The sequence below is a fragment of the Phocoena sinus genome, chromosome 2 (assembly GCF_008692025.1).
Source record: "Phocoena sinus isolate mPhoSin1 chromosome 2, mPhoSin1.pri, whole genome shotgun sequence".
Lineage (NCBI taxonomy): Eukaryota > Metazoa > Chordata > Mammalia > Artiodactyla > Phocoenidae > Phocoena > Phocoena sinus.
Genome location: NC_045764.1, coordinates 91,401,377 through 91,420,927, shown reverse-complemented (window position 1 = coordinate 91,420,927; position 19,551 = coordinate 91,401,377). Strand labels below are relative to the sequence as shown.

At 36.8% G+C, this 19,551-nt stretch overlaps 1 protein-coding gene across 5 annotated transcripts in view; it reads right to left on the bottom strand.

Moving 5' to 3' along the window:
- UBR1 (ubiquitin protein ligase E3 component n-recognin 1) overlaps window positions 1–19,551 on the bottom strand; it is a 184,606-nt gene that overhangs the window by 24,473 nt on the left and 140,582 nt on the right. For all 5 annotated transcript variants that reach the window (XM_032622213.1, XM_032622215.1, XM_032622214.1 and 2 more), the window contains 8 exons: window positions 19,180–19,329; window positions 16,262–16,359; window positions 12,819–12,912; window positions 11,418–11,566; window positions 7,334–7,389; window positions 6,211–6,307; window positions 2,372–2,439; window positions 1,231–1,381 (listed from right to left, as the gene is read on the bottom strand). In XM_032622213.1, the coding sequence (XP_032478104.1) occupies window positions 1,231–1,381; window positions 2,372–2,439; window positions 6,211–6,307; window positions 7,334–7,389; window positions 11,418–11,566; window positions 12,819–12,912; window positions 16,262–16,359; window positions 19,180–19,329 (863 nt within the window). The remainder of the gene's footprint in view (window positions 1–1,230; window positions 1,382–2,371; window positions 2,440–6,210; window positions 6,308–7,333; window positions 7,390–11,417; window positions 11,567–12,818; window positions 12,913–16,261; window positions 16,360–19,179; window positions 19,330–19,551) is intronic.

Here is a 19,551-nt window from a genome sequence, read left to right as displayed (position 1 = left end):
GTCCTAGAGGCAACTCTTTTTAATCAGTTTTCGGTTTATACTTCTGTTGTTTCATTTATTAAAAAAATAAGCAAGTATGAATATATGTAAGAATGTATACACATGAATACACATAAAATACCTCACACAAAGGTATATACTAAAACTAGTGTTCTGTACCCTACTTTTTTTCACTTAATAATATATCCTGGAGATCACTTCTTCAATAGATCTTGTTCATTCTGTTTTATAGCTGCACAGCATTCCATTATATGGATATACCATAGGTCATTCAACCAATCTCCCAGTTTTTTGCTATTCCAAATAATGTCACAATGAATAATCTGTGCTTATATCCTTTCATACTTTTGCCAGTAGAGCTTTGGGGTAGATTCCTAGAAGTGGGATTGGTGGGTCAAAAGGTAAATGCATATGTAATTTTGCTAGATACTGTTCTAAGGTCACTTTAATTATCTGTCCTCTAAATTATTTGAACTTTCAGTAGCCTTTATTGATCACTGATACTCAAAACCCAACTTTGCTTTCTATTAAGAGCAGAGTCTATAAGGACAACTATACCACAATTCCATGATATTACTCATGTATCCTCAAATGAACATTCATCCAAAAAATATTTATTGAGTTCTTACTGGGTATAACAAAAGTTGCTAGACACTTGAAGCTTATGAGGGAAGATTTTGAAATTTGAATGTTCCCTATTAAAGAAACAGTAGGCAAGAAGGAGCAGGGAGAAAGGAGAAGCAGGGAAAGGAATGGAACAACAGTAAGATATAACTATAAAATAAGACACTATGTGATAACTGCTATAAAATGAACAAAGTACTATCATTCTAGCTGGAGGAATCAAGAATGTTTCGTAGACAGGCTTATCGAAAGGCTGAAAGTATTTAGGTAGGAACAAACACTGGAGAGACTAATCCTCAACCTTGAGATTGGGGAATTTGAAAAAAAAAAAAGAAAGGGAAAAGCAGATCCAAATGGTCTCCCTGTATACCTAGAGAGCAGCTGCAAGTTACGAGAATCAAGTGGTTGACCTAATTATTCCTGTCACAGTTCTTCTAACCTTTCCGTTTAAACAGCATCCGTAAAGAAACAAATGAACAGTCATTCAATAAGAGACATAATACAGAACTTAGAAATATATAAAATGATTAATCACAAGCATAATTTATTTTGCCAATAAATCATGGGCAAATGTTATTTACAGTTAACAACTGATGGGAGCTTTACCTGTGTCTGTGGTTAGAAGTATCTGAAGAATGTGTGCCATGGTGATCAAATGGAAGAGATAAAGGTGGTTATAGGAAGAACTAATTGATGAAGGCTGCAGATCAACAGCATCATCCCAATACAAGGATGGGAATGCTAACACAGTACCCACCTATGAGAGAAAATGGACATCAACATGGGTAACAACAAAGACCAACACAAGTTAATCTCATAACTAAATGTAAAGAACACCAGATCCTGCATGTTTGTGTTTTTTTTAATAACCACCATATTTTTCCTAATTATTCAACAAGATATTTTATAATATAATATACCACAAATAGAGGACAAATGTCATCACCAAACAGATTTAGCCCTTTGCTGGGTCTACTTATTCTAGTTCTAGGTAGTGGTCTCAACCCTGCGGTTTCAGAAGATTCAACATTACAATCACTTGGGGAGCTCTTAAAATAACACTGATACACAGGCCCCACCCCAGTCCAATCAAATCATAATCTCAGGTGGTCGGGCCCATTTACCAGCATTCTTTTCAAGGTTCCCCCAAGAGATTCCAAAAGATAGGGAGACAACCACTGGGTAGAGGATACTGGCTAACCTTGCATCCACAAACTCCATGCTCCCAACTTCACCATGGCTCTTTCTAGAGAACTCGCTTTGAAGGAATGGAATCTTCACAGGGATGGAAAAGCTGTGCAAGAAACTCACAAAACAGTTGCCACCTAACCATAGGTGTTTTGGGGGAAGCCTGGATGCACCTATGGCCTGGTCCCTATCACGAATAATTAATGATTTTAAGACAGCTCACCCCATCATTCACTGCTTAGAATGTAAACAAGATGAGGAAAAGAGGAAGGGGGAAAATACATTATTAGAAAAAGTTTGCTTGTATAGACACTAACTAAATATAATCAACTAGAATAAGACCTATTACAAAGTAAAGGGTAAATGTGGTTTCATTTTTAAAGTGATTTTCATGGTCTCAGTCAAATCTGTATCTATTTGTAAAGGGAATGGACAAAAGAGACTAAACTTTGAACACTGATAATTTATAATCTTGAACAAAGAGCATAAATTTCAATGAGGAAAACACACGAAATTCTAAGCTTGAGTGACTAAAAAAAAAAATTTACTGAACACTTACCAAAACATGAAATAGATCTACAGATAGAAGGCAAGGTGTAGCTTCTGATTTTAGGTTAGGAAGAACAACTAAAAAACAAAAAAACCTTAATGTAATTCAGTCAGTCATAAGCAATGTAGTTAAATATAATGCAAGATCTAAAACAAAAATTTAACAGGGTTATAATACAGAAACTGATAAACTGGTATATCACACCTTTAAGATATAGGAACCATAATTAAAGATAAACTAAACTGAGAAAAGGCTCTAAAAAGCCCTGGATGCAATTTAATGGTTGAAATATAAGATACAGGGGCAAAGGGTAAATAAACTAGGATGACTGAAGTAAGAAATTGTTTGATAAGTATTTGCTGAATGAAAAAGAATTCCTTTTATACAATGTTCCCTACCACTTTTTCCCCCCTAACTACGCATTTCTAAATGTTCTGTGATACATAAAATACGTGAACAATTTGGGGTTTGGAGCAGGGAGAGCATGAACAGCACTGTAAATGAAAGGAGTATGGAGATGATCCTCCTGAATTAAAATTAGATAATGGTTTATATGGGCTGATGAATGGAAGGAAATGCAGACAGCTCAAAAACTTTGTCTTTCTGATTTGATCAGTCTCTAAATTTGGAAGTCAGAGAAAGAGTGACAAGGAAGTGAAATCAAGAATTCAAAACAACAGTAAGGGTTTTGTATATATAAAAATGAGGGAATTAATTTATTTCAATAAAACTATTATTTGTTTAAAATTCAGACTAGGGGCTTCCCTGGTGGCGCAGTGGTTGAGAGTCCGCCTGCCAATGCAGGGGACACGGGTTTGTGCCCTGGTCCGGGAAGATCCCACATGCTGCGAAGCGGCTGGGCCTGTGAGCCACGGCCGCTAAGCCTGCGCGTCCGGAGCCTGTGCTCCGCAACGAGAGAGGCCACAACAGTGAGAGGCCCACGTACCGCAAAAAAAAAAAAAAAAAAAATTCAGACTAGATGAATTTCTCAACCCCAAATCCAAGATTCTAAACAAAACCATAAAAGTTAAGAGCATGGGCTTTGGAGTCAGACAGAAATGGGATGCAGTACTTCCTGCGACTATTTGTCATAAGCAAGGTACTTGACTTCTCTAAGTCTACAGTGTATACAAGATTGTTGAGAGGTTCGTTAACATGTGCATTAAAAGTACTTATCCTGAGCTTGGCATACAGTAATCGATAAACGCTATTAATATTGGCTTTAAAAAACAAAGTGATAACAGGGCTCTGCCATTAACTTGCTATGTTAATAGCTAAATAGCTATAAATAAATAAATAAATCTTCCATTTATGCTAAATTAAATATCTCAGCAAAACTTATGTGATATAGCAGGAAGAGCATAGGTTTTATGGTCAGGCTTGGATTCAAATATTAGTTCTGCCTCTTTTTATGACCTCGGTCAAGTCAAATAACTTCTCTGTGCCTCAGTTTCTTCATCTGTAAATCAGGAAAATGATAATTTCCTTGAAGAATGGCAGTTCAAAGACATGATTATATAAAAAGATCCTTGTACAATGCCTGGCACATACATGGCAGTGAGCATTGTATGTCCTGTTGCTACTGCAGAATCAACATGTTACAACATTATTCATCACCTTTCACACAAAACAGCTCTCTATTGTGGACTTTCTGGACTTCCCTATTTCTCTCAATAATCTAGTTACTCATTTTAATTCAAAATCTTGCCTCCACCCATCACAATCCCCTCCCTAATTTATGCTACTACATGCAGATGCAAGTTACCTTTAATTTTTCCTTTTTCCAATCCAATCTATACAATATCAAATTAACTTTAGAATATTATTGCTCAAAATGTTTCAAGAATTCCCAATAACTTGAAGAATAAAGTTCAAACTTCTCATTGGGACATTTAAGATCCTCTATTTTTATCAAAACAACTTCATGCTTCTCTATCTATCTACAGGTGCCACTACTCCTATCAAACTTGCCTAACTTGAACATATCACATGCTTTCCTACCTCCTCAATCTGTTTAAATTGTGCCCTGGGCTTAGAATGCTGTCTCTGTTCCTCTCAGCTTATCTTTATGGACCCTGTTAGAGGGAAAAAACAGCAGAGCCCCACAGTGATCCCTTCCTGTCTCAATTCTTGAAGCATGTATTCTTACCATATATCTGGCATTTGGCTACATTATAATGTGAGTTTTCACAGAGGTTCTGCTTCTTTAATTCAATCATAAGCCTTACAAATGGCAGGGACCGTATCTTCTGCCTCTATACAGAGTTTATAGCCCTAACACCTTGCAAATAAAGATGTTCCTGCTAATAAATTTTCACATACCAAACTTTTACATAAAGGCACAAAGCTACATTACAGAGCAAAAGCACATCAATTCTATTAGTTACTGCCAATTAGAGATTATGCACTATTATTTCAGTTTCTGCTATCTGTGATGATGTTAAATAGTCTCTTTGTTTGGTGCTTATTTTGACGTGTTTTAAACAGTATAAATCCCATAACGTGTGATGAATGTAAAAGCAGGGAGACTATTTGGAAGTGCTGGTAAAACAAGGTATCCAAATTATAACTGAAATGAAAAGAGATGCCAAAAAATTAAAAAACCAGACCAAAATATTACTGTGCAAATAGGATAAACTGTTAACAACAGGAAGAGGTCCTAAGAATAAGAAGCATGTTTAACACATGCAAAATTCTGGGCCTGTGCAACTGACCAATAAGAGAAAAAGTAAATGAAAAAACAGAAAAAATTTAAGTGTGTAGCTAGGGAACAGCATTAATATTAGATTCCTATTAGCATGAGATTAATTCAGGAGATAGCTGGAAATAAACTTGAAGATATAAAACTTGGCAGGGTAAAAGTTCTAATGAAATTTAGGTGGCAGATTTGTGGAGCCATGGAACCCCCATGTCATTAGAGTGACAGAAAGCTGCCCAGGAAGAGCTCCCTAAGAAGCTTGTGGGAATCAACAAGGAGGAAGGTGACCTGTTTCAACAGACTTTCAAGGTAAAGTAACTGGTCAATTTTGGGGGAAAAAGCCTGTTAGATCAGCTAGAAAAACACTATGCCTGGCTTTAAAGCTTAAAAAGACTGAATGACTCTCTTATTTGGTAGAAACATACCTAGGAAGTGCAAGCTTAAACCTCTTTACCTGTGACATATTGAACTTACGAATAAAAAGACTTATAAAAACAGTCTTTTTTAAGCCTGACCTATTTAGACGCAAAGGAGCTCCTGTAGTACAAATACCTAAATGGAAATGCAGACAACCAAAATGAAAGCCAAATCATTCTACTACTGTATAACCTCTAATCCCTCTTTTTGTTTTTATATTGAGTACCATATGGGCTTAATTTCTAGCTTGTTAGAATCTAAAAAAAACCCCAACTCAGCTGTTATAGCCTGTCTCTCAAAGAAAAGGGCATGCACGGACCTACAGTCTGAGATTACCACACTTAGCACTTCTATTATTTTTATATGACTGATACACACCAGCAAAACTAAACATATTTTTAAATGTTCTAGCCACATCACTGCTCCCTTTTCGAACCAGACTGAGATACAAGATGTTAGTGATTGTGGATGTTGGTTCAAAAAAGCCCCTAGGTGGGTATAACCGATACACGTTGACAACATTTGAAAACACTTGGCTTTAAAAATAAGATTGCAGGTGTTAAAGGGGCAGCCATGTGTTTTGTTTTCTTTTTGTTTTTTCTTTTGTAAGGCTGTGGTAATGAGTATCCAAAATTAGTGCAGTGTGTTGTTTCCTAATAAAATACACTGTCAGAAATGCAATGGGAAAAGACACATAAATAACATAATAATAATAATTCAGAGAAGACTCTACCTGATAGAAGACGAATCAGATGTTTCTGTATCAGGACCTGAGAACAGGTAATCCTTTGTGCAATGGCAAACTGCATTAATGCTTTTAGACCATTATGCTAGATTGGAAGAGAGGGGAAGATAAAAAGATAAGGGAAGATAAAAGACCTAAGTCATTCAATGTAAAAACTAATCCCAGTCTGCAAGAATTAGTGCAGACTTACTATATACTTTACATTCTTGCAAATTTAGTTACAATATTTTTAATACTTCTAAAAAGTTTTATGACTTCACCGAATTTTTTTAATAGATCTTCCCATGACAAAGAGGTATTAAAGATATAATCATCTCAATTCTCATTTAAGTACTCATTTTCCCCAGAGTCATTCTCTTAAATATCTGGCCTAAATTATTCTATTGAGGCCTGTGCAAATAAACGTATTTACAGAAATTCTAAAATGATGGCAGAAAATCACTGAATTCAGGGAACAGATCTTCTGATCTGGGAACTATAGGGAAGCACATCGTGGACTCCAAGTCCCCTGTGTCAGCTATCAGATAATAAGAGAGAAATGGCTAGGAAGTAGGTGGTCTAGGGAATCCTGTTACCCAGTTTGTTTTCACAGGGCTACTGAGCACATTTCTTAAGTACTGTTTTTCAGGGTCCCCAATGTTATGAGGCTTGGGCCTGAGGCAGGAGTATAGTTATACAGAGTCAGGATCTGCCCATCAAGGAGTCATGGTTTAGTTTTATTCTTGAATTCAGTATGATGATTTATCTAGAGCTAAGCCAGCATTAATACTTAATATTACATGATGGTACAAAATTAGTGAGAAGGAAAAATGTAAGAGACACTAGGGTTCTGATTTGGAAATAAACAGAGAAGGGGATAAAAAGTAACCAAGTATCATCAGAAATCTTTCTGTGAATTACATTTAACCACTAAGATTGAGAAAACTCTCCAAAGTGTATAATGTTGGCCTTTCAGTCTCCTATGAGACTGAAGGAGCTTTTTTTTTAACAGAATTCTGCTAACTTTTACAGAAAAAGGAGTGAATAAAGATTTTTTTAAATGATAAATTTACTGTGGACTCCCTAAAAAAGCATACCATGAGTTACACGTACCCTGCTGGAATACACATACCTGTCTATTTTGAAGTGCTCCAAACAAAGGTTTTCTTTCATCTCCCAAGAGGTTTTCTCAAAGAGTAAGAAAAACAAAAATGATAAATTCTGAATACTGCTACAATTGTATACTTGGTTTCTGTCTATCAGATGTTCTTTAACTAATCTTATTTTTGACCAGATGCTTTGCACTTTTCCCCTTCAAAATTTCATGTTTAAGTCTATGCCAAAATTTCCCCCCCACCCAATTTTTTAAAATATTTATTTATTTTGCTGCGCCGAGTCTTAGTTGCGGCACACGGGATCTTCGTTGCTACATGTGGGCTCTTTTAGTTGTGGCATGTGGCACCGGGTCAAACCCGGGCCCCCTACATTGGGAGCACGGAGTCTTAACAACTGGACCACCAGGGAAGTCCCCCAAATTTCCAAACTTTTGAGTGAGAGAATACTACAGAGGCAAATGTAGATCATTCACAAATTGCTACTACAAATAATAAAGTCCCTGCAGCAGTCAATAAAGAATACCTGGGGGCTTCCCTGGTGGCACAGTGGTTGAGAGTCCGCCTGCCAGTGTAGGGGGCACGGGTTCGTGCCCTGGTCTGGGAAGATCCCACATGCTACGGAGCGGCTGGGCCCGTGAGCCATGGCCGCTGAGCCTGCGTGTCCGGAGCCTGTGCTCCGCAACCGGAGGGGCCGCAACAGTGAGAGGCCCGTGTACTGCAGAAAAAAAAAAAAAAAAAAAAGAATACCTGGGAAAAACAAAGCATTCTGGTTCATTTATCCTCCTTTAAAAAAAAAAAAATTTCTATGCAAAAAAATTTTTTTCTTTAATTGAAGTATAGTTGACTTACAATATTATATTAAGTTCAGGTATATAGTAATTTGATATTTTTACAGATTATACTCCATACAAAGTTATTATAAAATACTGACTATATTCCCGTGCTTTGTATTACTTCCTTGTAACATTTATTTTGTACCTAGTAGTTTGTACCTCTTAATCTCCTTCACCTATTTTGCCCCTACCCCTACCCCTCTCCCCTCTGGTAACCACTAGTTTGTCCTTTGTATCTGTGAATCTGTTTGCTATATTTGTTCATTTGTTTTATATTTTAGATAGCACATATAAATAAAAACATACAGTATTTGTCCTTCTCTGCAAAAAATTTTTAAATAAGTAATTTTTTTAATATAGTAAAACCTATTTTGTTAAAAAATAATACATAAGACAGACGTAAGTAACGTTATTGCTCTTTTAGGTACTATTAAAAAACAATTAGATTTATAGGATAAAAAGATGAAACTGAAAATACCAAAAAAGCATGGGTTCAGAAATATATTTTGCCTTGTTGGCTAGGGTATTTATTACTAAATTACTCTTATTTTCACTGATCCTTGGTAGCAAACACATCTGTGAGAGTGGAAGGCTTATTTCTTATTTTCTTTTTGCATTTTTTTATCATGTATTTTTTCTTATTCTAGCTTTGAAGAAAGCAGAAAAAATAGAAAAACAGAACTGGCTAAAAATGGACAAAATTTTGGCTAATCTAGACACCATTAAACACAAAATGCGATAGTTAAAAGGTCAGTATGAACTAAATCAAGTATCACCATGTTTAATTCTAAATGTAACCTCAATTTGCTGGTAGTTTTTTTTACCATTAGATACCAGATGTTTAACTGAATATTATATATTGTGTTACAAAAGTCACTTGAGCAAGTATAAAACCTATTAATATATCTTTTCAGTTCAGTACTGATTTTATATTTGTAAATTTTATATTAAAATGAGTATCACATGATTTATATATACATTTTTAAAATTTGGAGGATGTGTGGATCATATAACCACCCTATTGGTTTTGAAACAATTCCTGAACTGACATTTTATGGACTTTGGAATTAGTCATTAAGCAAAACTTTGTTATTTCCTGGGTATTGCTTGGGAAGAAGTTTTGTTAAATAATCTGAGCGAGGAAGTACTAAATTCTTCAGAGATTAGTGCCTTTATCTCAGAAGGGCACCCTCTTGTTATGCGGCATAAGATATCTTACTCACAAAGTGATCGATTGACAATATTTGTCCTCTTCTTCCATTCTCTTTGTCAGACCCTCTGTTTTGATTCCTCAACTATTTTTCATAACTGTGCCAACACATCCTGTATATGTCTCTCCACACCCACAGGGAGTGAGATAAGTTAGCTGTTTATGCACTAGGAATAAAGTACAGCATTATATCCACTGCATGGAAAAAGCCCTAGAGTGAAAACTATGTAACACTCTATTAATCAAATAGATTCAAATTACTATGTTACAGAAACACATATGAAGACTCAGTCCTATTCTCCAATGAATTTCTCATATACTCTATAACAAAACTGTCACTTTTTAAAATGTTCAATGCCTAAATATAAATTTCCAATTCCTAATGCTTGTGTTCCCAAAATAGTAAAGTGTAAAAGTACCTTCATTGGAAATCTGAAGATATTTAGTAGATTATGACTCCAAAAGAATGCTTTACATTTTATATCATATTGTTCAGATTCTATTTAAACCTCATCTTTTCTTTTTCTCATTTTATTTAATCACAGTAAATATAAACCTGTGTATTTATTTTTTACCCACAATTTAAGTCTGACAGGTTTGGAAATAACTTCTAAAATCCGTTCACAGAGACTGATGCTGATGTTCAGGAAGGCTCTGTGAAAGAAGTGGCTTTGGACTTCCCTGGTGGCGCAGTAGTTAAGAATCTGCCTGCCAGTGCAGGGGACATGGGTTTGAGCCCTGGTAGATCCTACATGCTGCAGAGCAACTAAGCCCGAGCGCCACAACTACTGAGCCTGCGCTCTAGAGCCCACGAGCCACAACTACTGAAGCCCACACACCTAGAGCCCGTGCTCCACAAGAGAAGCCACTGCAATGAGAAGCCCGTGCACCGCAACAAAGAGTAGCACCCTCTCTCTGCAACTAGAGAAAGGCCTGTGTGCAGCAACGAAGACCCAACGCAGCCAAAAATAAAATATAAATAAATAAATTTATTTTTAAAAAAGTGGCTTTATGTTAGTTACTTCAAATCATGAAATAGTGCCTTATTACAAAACTATATTTAAATGAAGAAAATGTGGTAGAACCATTAAAAACAACTACCAGAAAAACTGGAAAATGAGTCTGAAACTGGCTTGGATAAAGATGACATGAAAGAATTACAGTTCTTAACTCTTTTTCATGTAGTACTCTATCTTGTGACTATCATGAGCAAATACATTAATTTAAAAATCTAAGCAATTCTTCACTGCTTCACTACCCCTGTCTTTAATGAGATATATAACACTGTGTAAGTTTAAGGTATACAACAGGGGTCCCCAACCCCCAGGTTGTGGACCGATATCAGTCAGGGGCCTGGTAGGAACCGGGCTGCACAGCAGGAGGTGAGCAGCGAGTGAGCTAAGCTTCATCTGCTGCTCCCCATCGCCTGCATTACCACCTGAACCACTCTCCCACGCCCAGGCCACCAGTCCGCAGAAGAACTGTCTTCCATGAAACTGGTCCCTGGTGCCAAAAAGGTTGGGGACCGCACAACATGATTTGATAGCTACACTCTTCTCTAAGAAGCTTTCAACATGGCAGAGAACTTGACAGTGGGCTTCCCTTTAGACTTGGTAGGTTTCTTGCTGCTAATCTGTCTCTCCTGACCACCTCAGTCTTCCTTTCTCTTTCCTGGTAATTTTTTAGATGACTTTAGTTTACCTTTCTTTTTATCTCAAAGTGTAAAAGAAATAAAAATACTGGACATTTCTGGGTTGAGTCTTCTTCCTTTGTTTTTCTCTGATCTTCCAGTGTTGTAACTCTGCCACCTTTCGAATATAGCTTGCTTCATGCTGTCCCTTTCAAGTATTTTTAGTTTATATGCTCATTTTTGTAGTTAAAAGAGATTAATACAAAATATTCTAAGGCTAAATGGCATCATGTCACCTAATCTACTGATATACTAAGAGGCCTTAAACAAGTCAAAGTATTCCAGGCCATCAGGGAAAAAAAGGAATTTTGGTCAATCAATGTTAATTCTGTTTCTATAAAGCTCCAAACTAGTTTTATAGGCTTTACCAATTGCCTGGATAGTGAAAGCACATGTGCTCCAGGTCATCATGGGGATTCGAGGATCCGTTTCATCAGGAGGCACTTTCAATCCAATTCTATAAATTGTTGTGGCAAAGAGAAGGACCATTTCCTTGATGCTATTAGAATATTTTATCCTAAAAATGAAACAAGAAAAATTTATATTGATATAATGGTCTAGTAAAAGGGGCTACCTATTGAGAAGTCCAATTAAGTACCAAAGCAAGAATTTAACTCCTTTTGACAAAGTAAACTACCCTTTGTCAAATTAGATACAAGAGCTGCTGAAGAAGATTTATTCCTTAAGAAAAAATGGGAAAAGCAGAACTGTAACTCCTACAGGTAGAAAAATGTCTCTGACAAAATGGTAATGACCCAGATAACTTCTTATAAAAGATGCAGTAAATGTTCACAGCAGAAAGGGTCCAGGTCCAAATTAAGGAACAGATTGGAGAGAGGATTAAAACTCAGAGGAGAGCTTCCCTGGTGGCGCTAGTGGTTGAGAGTCCGCCTGCCGATGCAGCGGACGCGGGCTCGTGTCCCGGTCCGGGAAGATCCCACATGCCACGGAGAGGCTGAGCTTGCGCGTCCGAGCCTGTGCTCCGCAGCAGGAGAGGCCGCAACGGTGAGAGGCCCGCATACCACAAAAAAACAAACAACTCAGAGGAAACAGATCTGACATAAGTTTTAGTGTATGGATAAGGGACCAAGAAGTACTTCTGCGCTGATAGGGGTGTGTGTATGTCTGTGTGTGTATATAATAATATATGTACTAGCAATGATTATTTCTGGTTTCCTGAACTTCTATTTGTTGCAAGTAACAAATATTTTCAGTAGCAATGGGATGCATAATGTAAACAAGGATCACAACTAGAAAAATGTACCTCAGATAATATTCATTAACTAGTAATATCTGATTTGGATATATTATATTTTTCAAAGTGCCTTCACATAAATATCTTTCCATTAACGTTATGAGGTAAGTTAGAAGACCACTGTCTCAATCTTACAAACAAGAAAATGAATTGTGGTAGGGCTGGAGTGACCTGAGACTTTTCAGAAGTCACAGAGCAAGTCAGATGTGATTTTAACTTAAGTCTCTTAAATTCTGTTCTTCTTGTAGGTTGGACTATATAAAAATAGTATTTTTGTTGGTCAAAAACAGTTAATTATAGGCATGGTTCACCCTAATACATATTAAATACATATTACTCTAATATCTCAAACCACTTAATTTCATTAGTACAAATAAAACTCTAGGGAGAAAGCAACAAGATAAAAATGGGATAAAGAAAACAATTTTACAAATAAAGCAAGAAGGAAGGAAAGAACTGTTCTTCACTCTTATTTTCACAACCACTTACAAACTTCTCTTGTTTAGATACTTACGAAGACTGAACTCCAAAACTCAGAATAGAATGGAACTCAAAAGTGGAATCACCCATTCCTTGATCAAACAAGACTGGAATTGTTGGCCTTTCTCCTTACAAATTAAAAGGAAAAAGAAAGAAAAATCACAGGAGTTTAGCCTGACACACACTTTTCTAGCTTTTGTAAATTATATATGATCATTTTAGAAAACTTAGAAAATGTTAATAAGCAATAAATAATCATTCACAATTTCTCCACCTAGATAACCAGATGGCATTAGGGTGATATTCTTCTGTTCTCCATATAAATGTTACACGTGTAGATTTTTTTTAAAAAGGACAACATCTCTAGTACTGTTCTGTATCTTGTTTTTTCACTAACAGATCATAAATGTCTTCCACATCAGTAACTGACCCTCTATATTTCTATTTTTAACAAATGCATAGTATTCTATTAGTAAGGCAGCATGCGTTAGTGAATAAGAACAAGGATCTGGAGCCAAGCTGCCTGGGTATGAATCCTAGCTCTGCCAGTGACTGTTACTAAGACCTTGGGTAAATACTAAACCTCTTTGTGGCTCCATTTCCTTATCAAATTAGAATTGTTATTCCCGTACGTGAAATGACTTGTTTTCTTCTGGTGGCTCTTGAGATTCTTTTCTTCATCTGTGGTTTTCAGCAGTTTGGGTATGACCTATCTAGGTATGCTTTTAAGTTTGAAGTTCACTGAGCTTCTTAAACCTATAAATTTAAGTCTTTCTCTAAGTTTGGAAAGTTCCAGCTATTATTTCTTCACTATTTTTTCTGTACCATCCTTTTTCTTTTCAGGACTTCAATGACACAAATGTTGGGCTAAAGGGAAGAAAAAAAATGTTCCATATGTCCCTAAGGATACTGCATCACTTTTCTGCATCACTTTTCTGTCCATTCTTCATTGTGTAATTTCCCCTGATCTAATTTCAAATTCACTGACTCTTATCTCACCGTCTCCATTCTACTACTGAGCCCATTCAGTTAAAACTGTATTCTTTTTTTCTAAAAGATTTAATTAATTAATTAATTAATTTTGGGGCTGCGCTGGGTCTTCCGTTGCTGTGCGTGGGCTTTCTCTAGTTGTTGCGAGCGGGGGTTACTCTTCATTCTGGTGCGAGGGCTTCTCATTAAGGTGGCTTCTCTTGTTGCGGAGCACAGGCTCTAGGCGCGCAGGCTTCAGTAGTTGCAGCACATGGGCTCAGTAGTTGTGGCGTGCTGGCTTCAGTAGCTGTGGCTCATGGGCTCTAGGTGCGCAGGCTTCAGTAGTTGTGGTGCACGGGCTTAGTTGCTCTGTAGCATGTGGGATCTTCCCAGACCAGGGCTCGAACCCATGTCCCCTGCATTGGCAGGCGGATTCTTAACTACTGTGCCACCAGGGAAGCCCCCATTCAGTTAATTTTTTAATTCATATAGTATTTTTTCAATTTTGTTATCTCCATTTGGTTCTTTTTTTATAGTTTCTATTTTTTCCTGATGAGAACTCCTATTTTTCCATTCACTTCACGAGTGTTCACCTTTATTTCATGTTTCATGACTATAAAGCTGCTTTATACTTTTTGTCTGAAAAGTTCAACACTAAAACATCTCAGGATTGGCAGTTGGTTGACTGTTTTTTTCCTTGAGAGTTGGTCAGATTCTCCTGGTTCTCTGTACCTTCAGTAATTCTGGATTGTGTCTTGGATACTTTGAACATTACACTGTGAATATATTTGAACATTACTGGTCCACATTAACATTCTCTGGAAAAATGTACCTTTTTTGTTGTTGTTCTAGTAGGCAATCAACCCAACCCAAATCAGGTTCAACAAGTTCTGTCTCACTCCCTGTAAGTGGTGGTTCCAATGTTAGTTTTCAGAGCCTTTGCTATGCTGTTTGGGTCTGCCAGTATATGTACTACTCAGGGCTTAGTCTGGAACTTGACTGGTGGTTTAATGCAGCTTCAGTCTCAAAGCTGTTGCTATGCTTCTTTGGGTCTGTTCCACACACGTGCAGCTTGGAGCTGAGCTCAGGACTTGTGTTTGTCTCAAAAGTAGGAGATTCCTGTCTACAGCTCTCTCCTCTCTGGGATTCCCCCTATACTCTCTAGCTCCAAGGGGCCCTTTTTCCCAGTTCCTCTGGTCAAAATGACCAATTTCTCTCAGTTTTAGACCCCTGTGCTGACTGGGGCTAACCTTGCAGTGAAGCTGTGAGGCAAAGAAAAAAATAATGAGGATTCACCCAGAATTTTTTGGAATATAGTGGTCCCATTTCTCCCAGATCTTTTGGCCAGTAAGACTGGTTTTCTCTTGGGATTTTAGATATTTATGTGGCCACCATGGCAGTGCAGTTCCATGACTGGAGCTGGCCTTGGGAAAGAGCCAAAAGAGAGGGAAAAAAACACAACAAGTGGCATGGACATATATACACTACCAAATGTAAAACTGATAGCTAGTGGGAAGCAGCTGCATAGCACAGGGAGATCAGCTCGGTGCTTTGTGACCACCTAGAGGGGTGGGATAGGGAGGGTGGGAGGGAGGGAGATGCAAGAGGGAAGAGATATGGGGATATATATGTATGTATAACTGATTCACTTTGTTATAAAGCAGAAACTAACACACCATTGTAAAGCAATTATACTCCAATAAAGATGCGAAAAAAAAAAAGAATTCCCTTTACACTCTCCAGCTCTGAGGGGCTTCTTTTCCAGTCCTCTGGCCAGAAAGATGGCATCTCTCCTGGATTTTTTACTGTTCATGTCCACTGCATAGTTCTGTGACTCAGGCTACCCTGGGGTCAAAACTGGGAAATAAAGGAGGAACAAAAAAAACCCAGGAAACTCACTGCCTGTACTAAACATTCCTCAGATTTTTACTTCCACCCCAATCTGCCTGCCATTGTTTACTTCTCTGAGTCTTTAGGTAGTCTTATCTCTCAACTGTGAAGAATATATAAATGGGGTAATAATTTCCAAATGTTTGTTGTTATTAATATTAATTACAACATATTAACAGTATTAATAATAGTTAACACTTATATAGTATTTACTATGTACCATGCACTGTTCTACTTTATGTAGGATAACTCAATCCTTCAATCAATGAGATAGGTACTATTATCATTCCCACTTTGCAAATAAGAAAGCTGAGGCACAGAGAGGTTAAGTAACTTGTCCAAGATCACACAGATAGTAAGTGATAGATCTAAGACTTAAATCCAAGCATTGTGACTCCAGATTAATTACTGTCCATACTGCCTCATAGTATGAAAAATTATTAAATTGAGTAAAGTGATTTAAGCCAAACTTAGCCTTGGCCTAAAAAAACCTATTTCCTAATATTTAACAAATCTGTATGTACAAACCATATTTTAGAGCAATAAGTACTTTCAAAAAAATAAAGACTCTGACACTTAAATCTCACACAGCTAAATATAAAATAATTTTAAGCAAACCTTTAGCATGTTTCATATTATAACCTGTTATTCTGGCCAGAACAGTCTGTATCCATCGTGCCAGGGTCAAAAGTTGAGCAAGAGCTTCTGTATTCTCACTGAAAAATGATATTTAAAAATTATTAAAGCCATTGGCACAAAGTCAAACTGAAAAGCTGAATTTGTAGGGTCTTTCCATGGATAAATGGCTGTATGAAAAAGTCAAACTCCTCCAGATTAGCTTCCTAGGTCATAGAAACACTGGTGCCTAAAAATGTAGTTTTGGGAGGGAAGAAAAATTTTAAAGTACAAAGAACAAGATACCACCCATACACCCATCACCTGGAAGTAAATGTCAGTAAATGAAATCACCATTCTAGCTGCTCAAGTCAAAAACTAGGTATCACCACTGATATATTTGATTCCTTCACACACCACGTTCTAATCTATCAGCTAGTCTTGCAGGTTTCATCTTCTAAATGTATTCCAAGTTAATCACTTCTTTCTATCTTCATCATTACTACCCTAATCCAAGTTACACTATCCATCACCTGGACTACTTCAATAGACTGTTCTTCCTGCTTCCACAGCAGTGCTTCTTTATTATCTATACATTCATCACACAACCGCCAGCAAGATCTTTTAAAAATGTAAATCAGATCGTATCACTTCCCTATCCAAAACATTCCAATGGTTTTCCATCACACATAAAATACAGTTCTAACTTCAAATCTTAGCTCATAAGCCCTTTTAGGATCTGGTTCCTTGCTTGCTCCATTCCAAGCGTACTGCCTTCTTCCTGCACCTTGAACCTGCTGCCTTCTTGCTTCACCTTCAACATGCTGATGTGCTCCTACTTCAGGGTCTTTGCTCTTGATATTGCCTGTTCTTAGAATTCTCTTCTCTCAGAGAGTAGCACTGCTTGTCCTTCACTTCATTCAGGTCTCTATCCAAACGTCACCGTCTCAGAGAGGAGCTCCCTGCCAACTCAATCTGTAGAGAACCTCATGCACTGGTCTGTCTCTAGCCCAAAACTGCCAATTTAGTTTTTCTCTGTATTTCTCACTACTCAATACTCTGTATTTTTATGTTTACCATTGGTCTCTCCTCTCTGTAATATAAATTCCGAAAGGGCAGGGGTTTGACCCAAACTGCTATTAACAACCAAGGGGGACCAGATACAGTGCTATTAAAAAGGACTATAAAGTAGAGATTTGCTTACTGAAAGGACAGCTTTAAGTGAAGTTAAAATATACAATGAACTGTGCCAAAATTCACATCTCTGGGCACAAATTTGATCTAAGAATTTTTTCAGTTCTCAGAAATGAAAGTGTACTCTGATTTGTTATGACCAATTTTCTTTAAAAATGCTAGCGTATTATTAGTTTTGATAAAGTTTTTTATATGCTCTTAACTTTAGTATCTTAGGTTATACTCATGTTGATTTTCTAACAAAAGAGGCAAATATATTCCAACTATACAGGTAAGTTCAAATGCCTAATAAAAATGTTATGTATAATCATGTATTTCAGATCCTAAGTAACAAAATTGTTACTACAGACTAAAAGTGTCACAGGGTTTGAAGAGACCTAGTTGTAAGGATCAGTCTAACTTTAGAAAGGACTGCCCTGAAGCATCCTATTCTTAAAGATATCAAGGAGGACTTCCCTGATGGCATAGTGGTTAAGAATCCACCTGCCAATGCAGGGGACACGGTCTGAGCCCTGGTCTGGGAAGATCCCACATGCTGCAGAGCAACTAAGCCTGTGAGCCACAACTACTGAGCCCGCACTCTAGAGCCCGTAAACCACAACTACTGAGCCCACGCATTGCAACTACTGAAGCCTGCGTGCCTAGAGCCCGTGCCTGGCAACAAGAGAAGCTACCACAAAGAGAAGCCCGCACACCACAACGAAGAGTAAGTAGCCCCCGTTCACCACAACTAGAGAAAGCCCATGTGCAGCAACAAAGACCCAACACAGCCAAAAAATAAATAAAACTAAAATAAATAAATAAAAGATAAATCTTTGTGATGTCACCTTCTTCCTAAAAGATGACATTCTATGTCCCAGTACACTAAATAGAAAACAATTCAAAATTACGTTTTCTAATGACATGGAATAGTAGAGACAGAGCAACTACTTACTGACGCTGATTGCCAAACCTATCACCTTTGAACTCTTATGCTGTGAAAACATGTTAAAAGTGTTTTATCAATAAAATCATTTTCTTTAGAAAAACTTAGGTCTATCACTACAAAGTCACTGAGTTAAAAAAAACTGAAATAATAATAATAATAAATAGTACTGTTATCATCATGTAGAATAGTGAGAATACAGAAATATACAATTACATGTTCTAGTTGTCATAAAAAAACTAATAAATCTGCTATTAAATTCTATTCACAGATGGTCAGAATATAAAAGTTTAAAAATTTATTCTAAACACTAAAAAACTATCCATAGATGAACCTATCGTTTTTATTTACCTTTATAGTTAACCTTTTGTCCATGTCTCTACAACTACAGCATTTGGATCTTCAGAAAAATAGAATAGAAATAATAATACAAAGACCTGCAGAGCAACCAAACTCCTAATAGCAACTCTAATGCTGGCAAAGGACTATAAGAAAGGAATGGATTTTTTTTGCAACTTTCTTCCTTCTGTGAGTGCTATGACGGAGATCAAAGTTCTATTACTTTAATGGCTGTTGGAAGACAGATGCAAAACATGTAGACTTGAGTAAATGAATGTTCCAGTTCCTTTAGAAACCAAAAACTGGGGCTTTTATCATATTTTTAAAGTCGAATACAAGTTATAAAATGAAAAAGTATTAATTAAATAGCAAAAAAGGAACTAGTAATCTAATTAAAACAGTCACAACAAAAGGATTAAAGACAACTTAAAAAAAATTAACCAAAACATAAATTAAAATATACCTGCTTATCCTTTGAGGTTGCAAAGGAATAATGGGGATCACAGTATTGCACAGGGACTTGCAAAGAGGGCAAAGATATTCTCCACTCTCTAAGTCAAAAAGGTCAACATGAATGCGTTGCTGAGAGCTCAGCTGTACAGCTTCAAAATACCTGCAAAATTCCAAGACATAGGTCCATTCAAAACTACACATGTATCTTTGCTCTAATCCAACTGAAAAAAATCTGGAATTTTTGCCTCAATAAACATCTTTAGAATCTACATGCAAAAATACACAAATTATAATTATAGAAGAAATAGGATGCCCATTCTTTTGGGGGCAAACTGGAGGACACATCAGGGCAGAAACAAATTTAAAATAGTTTTACTGAATT